This window comes from Dendrobates tinctorius, unplaced genomic scaffold (assembly GCF_039654945.1).
Source record: "Dendrobates tinctorius isolate UK_male_01 unplaced genomic scaffold, ASM3965494v1 ptg000231l, whole genome shotgun sequence".
Lineage (NCBI taxonomy): Eukaryota > Metazoa > Chordata > Amphibia > Anura > Dendrobatidae > Dendrobates > Dendrobates tinctorius.
In genome coordinates this window covers 21,837,074-21,855,093 of record NW_027361898.1, presented here as the reverse complement: position 1 = coordinate 21,855,093, position 18,020 = coordinate 21,837,074, and the positions used below count along the sequence as shown (strand labels likewise).

General features: G+C 43.6%; 1 protein-coding gene across 6 annotated transcripts in view; it reads right to left on the bottom strand.

The window, feature by feature from the left end:
* LOC141059940 (G-protein coupled receptor 143-like) overlaps positions 1-18,020 on the bottom strand; it is a 106,214-nt gene that overhangs the window by 59,980 nt on the left and 28,214 nt on the right. For all 6 annotated transcript variants that reach the window (XM_073556164.1, XM_073556165.1, XM_073556163.1 and 3 more), the window contains exon 4: positions 7,042-7,140. In XM_073556164.1, coding sequence (XP_073412265.1) covers positions 7,042-7,140 — 99 coding nt within the window. The remainder of the gene's footprint in view (positions 1-7,041; positions 7,141-18,020) is intronic.

Here is an 18,020-nt window from a genome sequence, read left to right as displayed (position 1 = left end):
TAGCGTATAAGCATTGCTTATGGTTCCGTATCACAGTCACCCATACAGTCCCATACAGTATCCCACAGCAGCCTGCCATACAGAAGGGTTGCTGCCATTACAGTACGGTATCTCACAGCCTGCCATTGTACAGTATCCCACAGCCTGCCATTACGGTATGGTACAGTATCCCACAGCCATTGCTTACCGGATGGCGATTCCTCTGCGGTGCGGGACAGGGCAGGGCAGGCTTCTTCTTCCTCGTGCAGGGGGACACTGGCCAATGAGCGGTGACGTCAGGGCGGCGGCGGGCGGGCTCACAGAAGCCGCTGGGCCAATCAGAGAGGCCCTGACTTCTGCCCGGGGGACACAGGCACCGGTACCGGTATGTTAAACCTAATGCATTATACCGGTACCGCACAACGTCTTACTTTCGGGGCACCGCTGATCCGCTATGTCTTATAAACGGGGGATGTCTTACATTAGGCATCCCCCATTATTCCCCTAGTACGTCTTACATTCGGGGGTGTCTTATATTCGGGGAAAGACGGTAGTACGGTATTCTGCCACCAGTTCCTCATTCAAAATAAGCCCCGTTCGACAATATGCTTATATCGGGTCAGAAACCAACCCGGGTAGAGTAAAATTGACCAACCGAGCGTGCAGACGTGGGGATTCATGAATCGAGATAAAAGAGCATCCCAAGATTAATTTTATATTTAACCCCTTTCCTACATTGGATGTACTATTACGTCCATGTGACCTGGGACCTAAGTCCCAAGGACGGAATAGTGGTGAGCGCCGCTGATCGCGGCCGGGTGTCAGCTGATTATCACAGCTGACACCCGGCACAATGTGTCAGGGGCGGTCCGACACATTAACCCCTGGCACACTGCGATCAAACATGATCGCGGTGTACCGGGGATTAAAGGAAGCATCGGCAGGGAGGGGGCTCCCTCCATGCTTCCCTGCGACCCCCACAGCAGCGCGATGTGCAGCGCCGCTGCGGGGGTCTCTCCCTGCAGGTCCCCGGATCCAATATGGCGACGGGGACCTTCAGAGGCCTGCAGGGAGCTGGCTTCCTCACTGCCCGCAGAGCGCAGGCATGAGGAAGCCTGCAGCAGTGCCTGTGACAGATCGCTGATCTGTCACAGCGATCTGTGATGTGACAGATCAGCGATCTGTCACAGGACAGTGATGTCCCCCATGGGACAATATAAAAAAAAAAAAAAAAAAAAAAAAAAAAAAAATTGTAAAAATAATTAAAAAAAAAAAATAAATAATATTCCCCAATTCATTTTTTGAAAATAAACAAAAAAAAACAAAACAATAAAAGTACACATATTTGGTATCGCCGCATCCGTAATGACCCACCCTATAAAACTGTCCCATTAGTTAACCCCTTTAGCGAACCACTTAAAAAATAAAAAACGAAGCAAAAAATAATTTATTATCATACCGCCGAACAAAAAGTGCAATAACGCACGATCAAAAAGACGCATATAAATATCCATGGTACCGCTGAAAACGTCATCTTGTCCTGCAAAAAAACGAGCCACAACACAGCATCATCAGCAAAAAAATAAAAAAAAGTTATAGCTCGCAGAATAAAGCGATGCAAAAATAATTATTTTTTATATAGAAATTGTTTTCATTGCATAAAAGCGCCACAACATAAAAAAAAATGACAAATGAGGTATCGCTGTAATCGTACTGACCTGAAGAATAAAACCGCTTTATCAATTTTACCGCACGCGGAACAGTGTAAACGCACCCCCCAAAAGAAATTCATGAAACGCTGGTTTTTGTTCATTCTGGGTCCCAAAAATCATAATAAAAAAAAAAAAAAAATCAAAAAATGTCACGTGCCCGAAAATGGTACCAATAAAAATGTCAACTCGTCCCGCAAAAAATAAGACTTCACATGACTCGGTGGGTCAAAATATGGAAAAATTATAGCTCTCAAAATGTGGTGATGCATAAACTATTTTTACAATAAAAAGCGTCTTAGCGTATGACAGCTGCCAAAAATAAAAACCCGCCATAAATAGTAAATCAAACCCCCCGTTATCACCCCCTTAGTTAGGGAAAAATAATAAAATAAAAATTTTTATTTATTTATTTCCATTTTCCCATTAGGGCTAGGGTTAGGGCTAGGGTCAGAGCTAGGGTTAGGGCTGGAGTTAGAATTGGGGGATTTCCACTGTTTTGGCACATCAGGGGCTTTCCAAGCGCGACATGGCGTCCTCTCAATTCCAGCCAAAAAAGTTAAATGGCGCGGCTTCCCTTCCAAGCTCTGCCATGTGCCCAAATAGTGGTTTACCCCCATATATGGGGTATCAGCGTACTCATGACAAATTGCACAATAACTTTTGGGGGCCTGTTACTTTTGGGAAAATAAAAATTGGGGGTGAAAAGATCATTTTTGTGGAAAAAATATGATTTTTTTTTTAATTGTACAGCTGTACGCCATAAACTTCTGTGAAGCCCTTGGGGGTTCAAAGTGCCCACCACATATCTAGATAAGTTCCTTGGGGGGGGGGGGGTATAGTTTCCAAAATGGGGTCACTTGTGGGGGGTTTCCACTGTTTAGGCACATCAGGGGCTCTCCAAAACGTGGCATGGTGTCCAATCTGAATTCCAGCCTATTTTGCAGTGAAAAGTCAAACGGCCCTCCTTCCCTCCCGAGCTCTGCCATGCGCCCAAACAGTGGTTCCCCCCACATATCAGGTATCGGCGTAAGCAGGACAAATTGCACAATAACTTTTGCAGTCCAATTTCTCTTGTTACCCTTGGTAAAATAAAAAAATTGAACCTGAAGTAATTTTTTTTGTAAAAAAAAGTTAAATGTTCATTTTTTTTTTTAAACATTCAAAAAATTCCTGTGAAGCACCGGAAGGGTTAATAAACTTCTTGAATGTGGTTTTGAGCACCTTGAGGGGTGCAGTTTTTAGAATGGTGTCACTTTTGGGTATTTTCTATCATATAGACCCCTCAAAGTGGCTTCAAATGTGATGTGGTCCCTAAAAATAAAATGGTGTGTAAAAATGAGAAATCGCTGGTCAACTTTTAACCCTTATAACTTCCTAACAAAAAAAAAATGTTGGTTCCCAAATTGTGCTGATGTAAAGTAAACAGGTGGGAAATGTAATCTATTAAGTTTTTTGAGTGCCATATCTCTGTGATTTAAGAGCATAAAAATTCAAAGTTGGAAAATTGCGAAATTTTCAAAATTTTCGCCAAATTTCCATTTTTTTCCACAAATTAACGCAAGTTATATGAATGAAATTTTACCACTAACATGAAGTACAATATGTCACGAGAAAACAATGTCAGAATCACCGGGATCCATGGAAGCGTTCCAGCGTTATTACCTCCTAAAGGGACAGTGGTCAGAATTGTAAAAATTGGCCCGGGAGTTAACGTGCAAACCACCCTTGGTAGTGAAGGGGTTAATTGCTGAAAAGGCGCACTAGAAATACACAGGTATATATATTTACAAGAACAATATAAAAAGGTATACAGTCAAAATCTCAGGATACATGGCCCCAATCATTCTTTCATGTACACAGATCAGTAGTCCTGGTCGCTTTGCAGAGAAACAGCCCTAAATCATGATGTTGCCACCCCCATGCTTCACAGTAGGTATGGTGTTCATTGGATGCAACTCAGCATTCTGTCTCCTCCAAATAGGACGAGTTTTGTATATACCAAAACAGTTCTACTTTGGTTTCATCAGACCACATGACATTCTCCAAATACTCTTCTGTATAATCCAAATACTCTCTAGCAAACTTCAGATGGGCCCAGACATGTACTAGCTTAAGCAGGGAAACATGTCTGCCCCTGGAGGATCTGAGTCTCTGGCGGCGTAATGTGTTACTGATGGTAGCCTTTGTTATGGTGGTCCCAACTCTATGCAGGTCATTCACTAGGTCCCCCTGTGTGGTTCTTGGACTTTTGCTCACTGTTCTTGTGATCATTTTGACCCCACGGGGTGAGATCTTGCGTGGAGTTCCATATCGAGAGAGATTATTAATGGTCTTGTATGTCTTCCATTTTCTTATTATTGTTCACACAGTTGATTTCATTACACCAAGTTGATTGCCTATTGCAGATTCAGTCTTCCCAGCCTGTTGCAGGGCTACAATTTTGTTCCGGATGTCCTTCAACAGCTCTTTGGTCTTCACCATAGTGGAGCTTTGAGTGTGACTGTTTGAGGTTGTGGACAGGTGTCTCTTATACTGATAAGTTCAAACAGGTGTCATTACTACAGGTAATGAGTGGAGGACAGAGGAGCCTCTTGAAGAATTTACAGGTCTGTGAGAGCCAGAAATCTTGCTTTGTTTTCAGGTGACCAAATACTTATTTTCCACCACAATTTTCAAAATAAATCTTGCCAAATCAGACAAGGTGATTTTCTGGATTTGCGTTGACTCTCATAGTTGTGGTCTACCTATGGTGTCAATTACAGGTCTCTCATCTTTTTAAGTGGGAGAACTTGCACAATTGGTGGCCGACTAAATACATATATATTGGTCAGTTTGACATTTCCATAACTGTTTTTGCATTAAAGAAGCTTTAAAAAGGGGTTGAGTAAAGTCCTGGGAAATCTAAGAGTGTTACACTTTTTTTTTGAGTAATTGGAGGCTATGCAATAAAACATTTTTTGGGAAAATTTCAGTAGAGCTGGTGAAATCAAACTTCAAAAGTTTCCATCATCTCTACTCAAATACTTTTCTGTACAAAAAAATAAAAATCTGTTTATAGCTGAAATCAATGTGATAACGTATGATACGCTTTGCCAATATGTAGGTCTCAGCAGACTCTGCTCACTTTTGAAATCAGAATTCAGTCAACTCCTGAAAAAATAAATCCGGTCCATTAGGTTTCCTGACGAACAATTTGCTTGTTATCAAGTATATGATAATATGGTATGCCTTCATCCTTGACCCTTTTTAGAGTTGGCAGAGGGATTTGCTATTAAACGATATTGATGACAAAAATAAAACCACAGAGGAAGTGAATTTAAAACTATGTAACATCTGACCAACAAAAAGCAGAAGAATAAATTAGTGATTTGCCTCAAAAAAACAAAGAAAAAACTTTCGATATACGTTATATAAGATTAGGGTTGTAAGTCAATGTAGCAATATTAATTACTGTGCAATAGGTTAATAAACAATAAAGCAAACTTTAATAATGGCGTCACTTGAGGACCACCACCAACAAATGCCCTCCCTACATAGAAATTGCAGCAATTGTGGAAGATCTCTGGTGGGTGGTTGTGTCCTTACAGCAGATGTACCATGGAGTAGAAAGTGACCTATCCTTTACAAACATGGTGGGGCCAAAATTCTACAAAATTCCCAAGTGTCTAAGAAATCTTGAACTCTACGTCCCTTCTGAAGAGAGGCCCCCACCAAGTCCATTTTCATCAAAATGATATGATTTTCCAGAAAAAATTTGAAAGAGGCAGATTTTGAGTTAAAGGAGTATTATCTGCCATCTGTGGGATAGGGGATAACTTCCCGATTGCTGGGGGCCCTACAGATGCCATGAACCAGGGATCTGAATGGAGCGGAAATTGATCATGTGCCCTACAGCTCAATATATTCTTAATGGGACCGCCTCAGAGCGCTGCGCTCAGATGGTTTTCAACATGAACAGGTAATAACTTCCAAACTTGAGAATCCCCTTTAACCTCTTACTGACATCCGCCATACATGTATGGCTTTATTGGCAGTATCCGCTGTATGGAGTGGGCTCATGGGGTGAGCCTACCCCTTACCAGAAGGGTAATGACTGTGTATAGCCAGGACCTGCCTCTAAAAGAGCTCCATAAATGACTTATCTGTTAAATCCTGCTGTTAAGCTCTGATAGCGGCATTAACAATGCCGGCATGGGGCATGTCTTTCTAGTCACTCATTGGTGCCCCTGTGGTGTGATTGTGCATTGCCGATGGATTGCTATCAAAGCAAGGGTCTGATGAAAACCTCCTTAATTCTCATCACAGACTTCCACTGAGGTATTGGTGTATATAGTACAAGTGATCGTATGATCGCAGGTTCAGGTCCCCTAAGGGACCTAAAATGTAAAAAAAAAAAAAAAAAGTCCTCTTACCACACAAAAGATTTAGCCTCAACACAGCTCTATCTACAAAAACATTACACCTCAGAATTTTTTTTTTCCCACCACTAAAATAATAAAAAGCTGGATATCATCATAACCGAACTGACAAGAAGAATCACATTGCCAGGTCATTTTTACAACGCAATACACACCGTAAAAACAATTCCCAAAATACTATGTCAGAAATGCGGGATGATTTTTTGCAACTTCAGGAGCGGAGCATGTGGCTCCATGTATTGCTATGCGGCCCGCACGCTCCGATTCGAGTGGCGGTGGCAGTTCCGGGTAGTAACATGCGAGACTCGGCCGTGTTCCTCGCATGTGTAATCCCGGCCTCAGCTGTCTTATAGGGGTCACATAGGCCGATTACAGAGGATGAGAAAGATCGCACTGAAATAAGAAACTTGTGGCTTTAATCATTGTCATCATGGTGGCTGTGGGAAGTTTGGGTCTGTCCTTTCACCATTTGGTCAGTAATCCTTTAATTATTAGCAATCATCTTGCTTTTCATCTACTGCCATCTAGTGGTGCAATCCTCCCTACACTCTATGAACTCAGTTTGTAGATACGGGTGTGTAAGGATGCATCCGTTTTACTGACGGATGTTACATTACAGATTATTATTATTATTATGCATTTATATAGCGCCATTTATTCCATGGCGCTTTACATGTGAAAAGGGGAAATATAGACAAGTATAATAAACATGTGTAAGACAAGGGACACACAAGTACATAAGGAGAGGGGACCCTGCCCGCGAGGGCTCACAGTCTACAGATACTGGGATAGTCAGATTTGTTCTGTCTCCCTCTCATTTTATGTGGCTAATTGTTTTATTTCCGTGCAGCGACCTTTCTTATAGGTTAGGCCATGGTGATCGATAAAAAAAAACCAAAAAAAAAAAAAAAACACACAACACAAATTTCTACCTGTCTTCAGTCACAGAAGGAATCAACAACATAAGGAGGCCATGGAGACACATGAGGCTTGGAGCTCCCCAACATAAACAGGAGTACAATAAGCCAAACCTGAAAGATACAATAGGCAATATAAAAATATAGATGTTTAAAATAGAACACTTTGAAAACTGTCAATATTAGGTGTTATTCATACATGGTTTGGGAACACTTTTGTGTATCACTGACTGTATCCACACCACAGGGCCCCACACACCCTGCGTACAGTACACGAAGCCTCGTAACATACACTGGGCTCAGTATCTTTACTGTACAGGAAAGCGTTGCCTGCTGCTCCCTCCCAGTTGTCAATATCAGATTGGTGTGGGATCAACATCCGGCACTGATCAGCCGTTTTCAGTTCTGGAGTTGGGCTACAGTTCGTAGAGAGATGAGCTATTGTTCAGCACCATACACTAATCGGTGTGGGTCCGATGATGGATCCATATTAGAAGCCTGCACAACGCCTTGAATGGATGATACTATATACCTATATAGTGGTATATGTTGTAGCTCTTCACTGGAAGGATATGAAGAACTAAAACCTAAAAGATGCACGTAACCAGCATCCAAACACACGTGCCCCCGTCCTCCATGTTCCTGCTATTAGCTGCAATGATCTCAGAATTTATTCATTTGGAGTACAGATTAAGACAGTGAAAGGGTCAGCATTAATGATGAGCGAATGTACTTGGATATGGTGTTATCTGATCACGCTCGTGTGCTAACCGAGTGTCTTTGGCGTGCTCAAAAAATAGGTATTAGACCTACCAGTAATAGGTTCCTCCTCCTTAGGGTATGTTTCCAAGGTCAGGAATGGCTCAGGATTTGACACAGGTGAAATCTGCACTAAATCTGCACCTGAGGTCACTGGCAGGTCACCTGTGTTTTTTACATGCGTTTTTGTAAGCTAAATAAAGATACTATTTAACCAAAAAAAGAATTGTGATGTCATTTCCTTGTCCAACCTCCTCTTTTACATACTCCATTGAAAAATAATACACAGACAGATATGGGAAAGATAGATCTATCTATAGATAATACCAAGCCCGATGTTTAGTAATAAAAATAAAATGGTACATAAAGAATTAAAGAGACACACACATACAAAATCTGCGTTAGGCCGGAGTCAGACATGCGAGAAACTCGCACGAGTCTCGCATGTCAATACTCGGCACTGACATCGGCTCTAGGACTGGAGCGTGTGACTGCATAGAAATGCATGCAGCTGCATGCTCCTGTCCAAGTGCCAGCGGCGGTTAAGAGTATTGACAAGCGAGACTTGTGCAAGTTTCTCGCATGTCTGACCCCAGCCCAATATGTAATGTGTTTTTTTTTTTTTTTTTTTTAATGGCGTGGGCTCCCGGGCAAATTTTCTACGCCAGAGAGGGAAAGCCGACGGCCGGGGCCGATGTTTGCAGCCTGGGAATGGGTTAATGCCCATGGAAGTTCCCAGGATATGAATATCAGCCCGCAGCTAGCCTTTCTGGCTATTAAAATAGGGCCCCCCCCCCCAAAAAAAAAAGCAACATGGAGTCCCCCTATAATTTGTAGCCAGAAAGGCTATGCAGACAGCTGCGGGCTGATATTCATAGCCTAGAGAGGGTCCAAGGATATTGGACCCCCCCTGGCTACAAACACCAGCTCTCCGCCTCCCCAGAAATGGCGCATCTCTAAGATGCACCAATTCCAGCGCTTAACCTCTCTTCCCACTGCAGTGTAGAGGTGGCATATGGGATAATAAGGGGTTAATGTCACCTTTGATTGTCAATAACACACCTACCCATTATTAATCCTATAGTTAGAGGGAAAAAAAAAAAAAAAAAAAAAAAAAAAAAAGGAGCCAGAAAAAAGTATTTTAACGAAATAAAACACTACAGTTTTCCATATTTTTATTGCATGCCCAAATTCAAGCAAAGCCCTCAATCTCCTGAAGAAACCACCCCCCCAAAAAAAAACAAACAAATACTTCCTGTTCCGACGTAGTCCATTTAATTACGAAGTGTCCCACGACGAGTCCAGCTCTGCTACTTCTCACGATCAGCTGACTGAGAACTAGCCTACTGACCGGAGATAACCCCCGGTCAAGTGCACGGCAGTTCTCGCGATAAACTAAGTTCTCGCGAGAACTGTAGTGGATGCGGACTTCCGGCAGCAGGACAGGTAAGGCTGGTTTCACATTTGCGTTTTTTAGCGCTGGAAAAAAACGCATACGTGCGCATGCGATTTTTCCCCTATATTTAACATGGGTGCGCATACCTGCGCACTTGTAAGCGCATGTATGCGATTTTCATGCGCTGCGTTTTTTTGGGGTGTGCGTTGGTATTTTCCAGACGCTGCATGTTGCATTTTTTGGCCCTTGAAAAAAATCGCATGCGCACGTATGCGCACGTTTTGCGCTAAAAATGGCCATTATAGCCTATGGATGCGCATACGTGCGCACTGGCATGCGCAGGTATGCGCTTTTTTAGCGCAGCGTTTTTTGGGTGGTGTCCACTTTTTATCCTAGTTAGAATCTTCTAAAGTCCAAAAAAAAAAGTCTATATAAAGGAGGTGCCTGCCAAAACTCTGCCACTACTACACTAGACAGATTGAAGAGCAGACATTCAACCAAGAACCCATTATATCAGCGAAGAATGTGAGTATATTACATTATATGCCTGTCCTTTTAAATTATGTATGTACCGGGTGAGTCATAAAGGACGGACGTTTTTAAACTAATCATAAAATAGTTAAATATTTATTAAATATAAATGTATTCACAGATTTGGTTACGTATACTGACAAATATTTGACAAATTCAAGTGTGGAAAACAACATCTGCCATGTGGTGGCCATTATCAGTGATGCATTTCCAAAGGCGTTCTTGGAAGTTGGCATCAACACGTTCCAACACAACTCTGTCGATTTGGGCAACTTCCACTCGAATAGCTTCCTTCAGTTCTTGTAATGATCGAGGCTTAAGCTTGTATACACGTGATTTGAGGTGACCCCATAAGTAATAATCGCACATGGACAGGTCTGGGGACCTAGGAGGCCAATTAATATCGCCAAACCTGGAAATGATGCGACCAGGGAAGAGAGGGCGAAGAACGTTCATTGTTGCTCCGGCTGTGTGGGCCGTTGCCCCATCTTGTTGAAACCACACACTAGAGATGGGGATATGTTGCCGTCGTAACTCAGGAACAAAGAAGTTATTTATCATGGCGATATAACGTTGTGAGTTCACGGTAACAGTATTGCCATTATCGCCTTCGAAAAAGTACGGACCGATCACGCCATATTTGCCCATAGCGCACCACACCGTTACCTTAGGGCTGTGCAGCGGTCGTTCATGTAATTCTTTCGGATTTTCATAGGCCCAATAACGGCAGTTCTGCTGATTAACCATGCCATTGACATGGAAATGAGCTTCATCACTCATGAATAAAATAAGGTTGTCGTTTTGCTCAATAATTGCTTCCATCTCATGTGCGAACTTCAGTCGCGCTGCGTAATCCCCGCGCTCCAACTGTTGCACAATGGCCAATTTATAGGGGTGGAAATGCAGGTCTAAATGCAAAATACGCCTTACTGTACGATTACTGAGGGCAAGTTCTAAAGAATGATTCCGAGCAGATCGACTCGGACTACGCAGCATGGCTTGCCTGACGCGTTCCACATTTTCAGGGGTACGTGCCGTTCGTGGAGCCCCCGGTGGTCGTTTGTTCATTAGTGTACCTCGTGTACGGAGTGCTTCAACCCAACGTAGGATAGTGTTACGAGCGGGAACAGCTTGATTTCTGTGAATATTGAAATGACGCCGAAACTCACGCTGAACGGCTGTGATACACTCATTATTCTTGACAAAACTGTCGTACGCAAAAACGCGATGTTCTATCGTCCACGGCACCATAGCTTAAACTGAAACTAAAATAAAAACAATGCTTTCACCTCACAAACATAACCCCGCCTCCCGCACATCTCTACCTCCACCTGGTGGTGAGTTATAGCCACTTCAAATACATCCGTCCTTTATGACTCACCCGGTACTAATGATTTTTATTATTTTTACATGCAGTATGTCTTCAGAATCGGAGTATTCCCCATCGCGGCAGGAATTGGCGCAAGCAGACCGTGAGGTGATTATTTTCGTGCATCTGGTAAGTATATCTGCTGCTTCTCCAAATCTCTTACGTTTTTTTCAACTTTCAGACATCGTCATCATCATCTGCGGACGGGAATAGTGAGGGCGAACAGCAGGAGCAGCGAAGCCAATTCCCGGTGGTTATACGTAATGTAAGTATCAAATGATTTGTAATGTTTTTTGTTTTTTTTTTATCTTCTATTTTTACTCTTTTTTTTGTTTCTTTTTTTGTAACTTTTTAGTCAATTTAAATTTGATTATTCTAATGAATGTGTTTTGTCTAGGTTCCACAACGGGATGAAGACGTCTACCTGGATAATGAGCAGCTCATCAGCCTGGTCCAGGAGCGTTCGCCGTTGTGGGACAGCAGTGACCGGCTGTACAAGGACAATGTGGTGACACGGCGGCTATGGAATGAGGTGGCCGCAGCGTTGATGGATGGCTGGGACAGCGCCACAGCATCCGCCAAAAAGGCGTTTAGTGAGTATTTCCCTGCTCTGTATTGTGCCGCAGTGACTGTTGTCCTTGACGGCACTGTTGGGTTTCGTGCTAGGCGTATTCTAGCTGGAAACCCAACAGTGTCATCGTGGTCTACAGTGACTGCTTTGAGTATTGTATTGCTACATTGTGCCGCAGTGACTGTTGTCCTTGACGTCACTGTTGGGTTTCGTGCTAGGCGTATTCTAGCAGGAAACCCAACAGTGTCATCGTGGTCTACAGTGACTGCTTTGAGTATTGTATTGCTACATTGTGCCGCAGTGACTGTTGTCCTTGACGGCACTGTTGGGTTTCGTGCTAGGCGTATTCTAGCAGGAAACCCAACAGTGTCATCGTGGTCTACAGTGACTGCTTTGAGTATTGTATTGCTACATTGTGCCGCAGTGACTGTTGTCCTTGACGGCACTGTTGGGTTTCGTGCTAGGCGTATTCTAGCAGGAAACCCAACAGTGTCATCGTGGTCTACAGTGACTGCTTTGAGTATTGTATTGCTACATTGTGCCGCAGTGACTGTTGTCCTTGACGGCACTGTTGGGTTTCGTGCTAGGCGTATTCTAGCAGGAAACCCAACAGTGTCATCGGGGTCTACAGTGACTGCTTTGAGTATTGTATTGCTACATTGTGCCGCAGTGACTGTTGTCCTTGACGGCACTGTTGGGTTTCGTGCTAGGCGTATTCTAGCAGGAAACCCAACAGTGTCATCGGTGTCTACAGTGACTGCTTTGAGTATTGTATTGCTACATTGTGCCGCATTGACTGTTGTCCTTGACGGCACTGTTGGGTTTCGTGCTAGGTGTATTCTAGCAGGAAACCCAACAGTGTCATCGGGGTGTACAGTGACTGCTTTGAGTATTGTATTGCTAAATTGTGAAGCAGTGACTGTTGTCCTTGACGGCACTGTTTTTTTTTTATCAACAGTGGACAAAGTCCGAACACGTTGGCGTTCGATCAAGGACCGCTTCAACAGTGATGTTCGTGCTGAGGGCCAGGTTCGCAGTGGATCTGCGTCAAGGACCAGAACTAGATACCGTCACTATCACGCGTTGCAGTTCCTAAGACCGGTCCTTGCCACAAGATCGTAAGTATTATACATTTTGGGTTTTTATTTTTATTAATCTGTGTTTTTCTAATCCACAGCTGATGCTTCTTGTAAAGGCATGGTAGTAATGATTTTCCTTTCTTCCACAGCACCTGGAGCAGCACCCTGCAACCTGGCCCTGGAGCGGTCCTTCCTCGGACGTCCTCTGACCCGTCCCAGCCATCCGACAGCCAGGAAGCACCTTGCAGGTCCCACACACACACAGCTGGTGACCAGGAAGCTGGGCCATCAGGTGTTCCCCTGTCCCAGGTCTCTGCCACTGGTTATGCGGGCACTACCCGCCAGCGGCAGAGGGCCTTGGACAGGAATGTCTTGCCCGAGTTTATGCATTTGAGCGAGACATTTAATTCCAGCCTCAAGTCACTGTCCGACAGAGTTGAAAGCGGTTTTGCACTGATGGAACGTGGTTTTAACCACTTTGAACACCGCTTCAATTCTGTAGAACAGCGCCTTGACCGTCTGGAGGCCGACCTCAACAGACCAGCACACCATTTTTTTAGTAAGATTGAAAAGGGCATGGCGGAACACCTTAGTCCTGATCAACAGCTGAATGTGCTGCAGGCCTGCAACAATGCTTTCTTGCAGGCTATGCAGCATAATCGGTACGGTCAGCAGTCAGTGGTGTCCTTTCCACCTGTGCCACCATTGACTCGCTTCACCTCACTACCGACTTGTGCTGCATACCACTGCACGGACACCTCTCTTCAAAGGCTGGACACCCACCGTTACACCACCACAAGTCTGAGTGCAGCTGGTCACTTCACCGACACCACCATGGCAAGCGCTGCTCCTGTCTGGAGCACCACCGCCAATCCCATGCATGCGTGGAGCTCAGCCACCACTAGGCAAACATGGAACAGCCCTGCCGCTACAACAACATGTAGTAGCCCTGCCACCACCACTCTGCAAACCTGGGCCATCACTGCCGCCACCAGTCCTCCTGCAAGGACGAGCACTGACCAAGAAGAGCAGCATCAGCCACCTCAGCAGCAGCAGCCAACTCAGCAGCCGCCACCTCAGCAGCAGCAGCCACCTCAGCAGCAGCCGCCACCTCAGCAGCAGCAGCAACCACCTCAGCAGCAGCCGCCACCTCAGCAGCAGCAGCAACCACCTCAGCAGCAGCAACCACCTCAGCAGCAGCTGCCACCTCAGCAGCAGCCGCCACCTCAGCAGCAGCCGCAACCTCAGCAGCAGCAGCCGCCACCTCAGCAGCAGCAGCCATACCAGCAGACGGGGGACCTACATTCCATATTTGCCCCTACTTCAAGGCGAAATCAATCAAGGCGGGCATTGGGCCAAAGTCGGTCCAGGCACACAAGCCTACGGCGACATGCCATTACAACTAATGTAACTGAACAGATTTCCTCTCCTACAAGTGTTCCAAGTTTAATTCCCTTAACTGGACTACCTTCCCCCACAAGTTTTGTTGCCCCTTCCCCTCAAACACCGTCTTCAACTGCAAGTGTTGCATATTCCCTGCACACCCCCAAATTGAAACCATCTGCCCCCAAACGCCGTAAAAAATAATTTTTAATTTTTTTTTTTGTGATAAAAAATAAATTTACATTTGTGGTTCACCATTAATAAGTTTCATTAATGTTGTTTGCGCCGCTCACACACACTGATGGGTAAATACATGTTAAAAACCAACCCAAGGGCTAGTATAGTCATATGTGAAATAACATGGACTAGTATAGTCATTCCAAGGCCTAGTGTAATAACTCTAGTTTTACCAAATAGAATCTGGTTTCATGAAAAACAAATTGTTGAAACTTGTCTAAAAAATAAAGTTTCTTTCTATTTTCACCACTTTGTTTTTGGTGAAACAAGATGCTAGTTGTTTAAAATGCTAGTTGTTAAAAATCGAGTTATTACAGTAGGCCTTGGTATGACTATACTAGGCCGTGGTATTTCACATATACTACTAGCCCCAAGGCCTAGTATACTCATATTTGAAATACCACGGCCTAGTATAGTCATTCCAAGGCCTAGTGTAATAACTCTAGTTTTACCAAATAGAATCTGGTTTCATGAAAAACAAACTGTTGAAACTTGTCTAAAAAATAAAGTTTCTTTCTATTTTCACCACTTTGTTTTTGGTGAAACAAGATGCTAGTTGTTTAAAATGCTAGTTGTTAAAAATCGAGTTATTACAGTAGGCCTTGGTATGACTATACTAGGCCGTGGTATTTCACATATACTACTAGCCCCAAGGCCTAGTATACTCATATTTGAAATACCACGGCCTAGTATAGTCATTCCAAGGCCTAGTGTAATAACTCTAGTTTTACCAAATAGAATCTGGTTTCATGAAAAACAAACTGTTGAAACTTGTCTAAAAAATAAGTTTCTTTCTAGTTTCACCAGTTTGTTTTTGGTGAAACAAGATGCTAGTTGTTAAAAATCGAGTTATTACAGTAGGCCTTGGTATGACTATACTAGGCCGTGGTATTTCACATATACTACTAGCCCCAAGGCCTAGTATACTCATATTTGAAATACCACGGCCTAGTATAGTCATTCAAAGGCCTAGTGTAATAACTTTTAATGGAGCAGATTACATTCATCCACTCAATGCTGACTTGTATTCCCCATGGACTTTCATTGGGGTTGGGTTTTGAGTGTTGTGTTTTGAGAAAATCACATACTTTGTTTTAAACTATTTGCACAATTTTATCTTGAAAAAAAATGGTTTCCTGATTCATGGCCTGCAGCTTTGCTCATTCCAATATATTTCACGCAGACTAGCAATGCTGCATTTTAACTCGTATGTGTATTTACCTGCCCAGGTGTGTGAACATAACAAAATTCAGTTATACATGGGAAGTTTTTAAATTAATCGGAGTTTAAAAAATATAGTGCACTCAGTAATGGTATCAAATAAGGATTTTTATTACCATAAACAACAACATTACACCATTTCATCTTGCCAGTGCACCCGTCCTACATCAGAAATAAAGTAGGCCGCAAATTTGTCCCTCATTTGGCCAACTTCAACGGATGACCTGAGAGTGTGCTGAGTGAATTCAGGCAATGGGTTAGGAGCATCATCGTCCAGTTCAAAGGTCGGGTGCTCTTTAGCCATCACAAAGTTATGTAGAACCACACAGGCCTTCACCACCTCATCGACTGTTTCAAGTTTAAGATTAATGGCCGTGCCCAGAATTCGCCATCTGGAAACAAGAATCCCAAAAGCACACTCGACAGTTCTTCTGGCCCTGGTCAGCCTGTAATTAAAAATTTTTTTGGTGTGGTCCAAGTCCCGGCTGGAGTAGGGTTTCAGTAAGTTTCCGCACATTTGAAAAGCCTCATCGCCAACCATTACAAAGGGCAGTGGCGGAGCTTCGGTGTGAGGAAGAGGCCGTGGCATAGGGAAATTAAATTGGTTGCCATACAACCTCCGGCCCATGTCTGAGTTTTTAAAAGCCTGCGAGTCATTACCACGGCCAAATGCTCCAATGTCCACTGCTACAAACATACATCCGGCATCCGCAATTGCAATGAGTACTATTGAAAAGTACTTTTTGTAATTATAGTACTCAGATCCCGTTCTTTGGGGTTTGATGATCCGTATGTGTTTCCCATCAACAGCTCCCAAACAGTTGGGAAAATTGCATACTGTCCAGAATTTGTCAGCAATTTCCATCCACTTTTCAGCGGTGGGCAGGGGCATAAATTCTGGGCAAAGAACATTCCAGAGAGCCCGGCAGGTGTCAGCAACAATTCCAGACAAGGTAGAGATTCCAATACGGTACTGGAAGTGTAGTGAGGATAGGGTTTCTCCAGTCGCCAGGAATCTGTGAACAGACAAAGAAGTAAAATTAATATTTATGTATATTATTTTTAAAAACTATAAAAAAAATATTAGTACATTCACGAAAACTAATTACCCAAGGTTTTGAATACTAAATTTACAAAAAAAAACATCAGACCACACCCCTTTGTTTTTAAAACATACCGTAATGTCACCAGTAGCCGTTCCTCAGGAGGAATCGCACGACGGAGCTGTGTGTCCTGTCTCCGGATGGATTGTTGGACACGAGCAAGCAAATCCATGAAACTTTCGTGGGACATCCGGATATAATCAGTAAATTTCTCCGGGTTTGCACGTAGCTCGCTGTAGAGGGTGTGGTATGCCCCACGGCTCTCCCGGAGTTCAACAATCGGATGTATCCACATACGCCGCCGTCTTCGCTGCCTCTCTCTCTTCCTTTGTTCATGGCAAGCAACTGCATACGCCTGAGCCATCGCGATGTCCAAATCCAAGTTGAAGTGAAAACTCTTCCAGCGCAGATCCATGGTCACGAGAAGAATCAAGCAAATGTGAAGAATACTGTAGACAGGGTGTATATATATTAACATACCACACCCACAATGAAGTCCCATTGGTCTTGTGTGTTGTTGAATGGTTGTTTTTTCTTTTTTGTGGGGTTTTTCCAAAATCTGTAAAAAAACGCAAACGCACAAAAAACGCATACAAACGCGCAAAAACGCTGCGTTTTTTTCCTGCATGCGCATTAAAATGCTGGAAAAAAACGCAGCGTTTGTATGCATTTGTATGCGTTTTTTTAATGCGTTTTTTTGCGGGAAAAACGCGCTGCAAAAAAAAGCAAGTGTGAAACTAGCCTCAGACCTTTATTTTAAGTAGTAGACATGCGCAGTAAGCTACGTTTACGCCGCATGTCCATTTACGCGGGTCTGCCGGCAGTGTCTTTTAACGCATAATGGAGATGGGATTTCATGAAATCCCCTCCACTATGCTGTAATATCTGGACGCTGCATGTTTGGCGCTACAGCTGTACACAGCATCAAACACGCAGCATTTCCTGACCGTGTAAACATACCCTTAGAGGGACAGGAAAGCACACGAGAGGTTAAAAGGCCCCTCCCCACCCACCTCCCTCAGTGTTTTAACAAGTACCACCACATGGCTGATGCAACTTACATTTATTTCAATCGATCTCATGTAATGACCGGAGGTGCAAATAAGATCCAGTGGGTTACAAACCGAGACTGAGGCAGAAATCTCAAAAGAGTCTTTTCTCAAACAGCAGATGAAGTAGAACTTAGTATATGGAAGAAAAAAAACAGATTGAATACCCTTATACAGTACACTCACTCAGCCGGCGCTGAAATCACTATGCCAGTCCAAGGTTCCCTGAATAGTCTACTACACAGGGATTTGAAATAAATTTACTTTTCAGAAAGGTCAATTCAGGTACTCAGAAC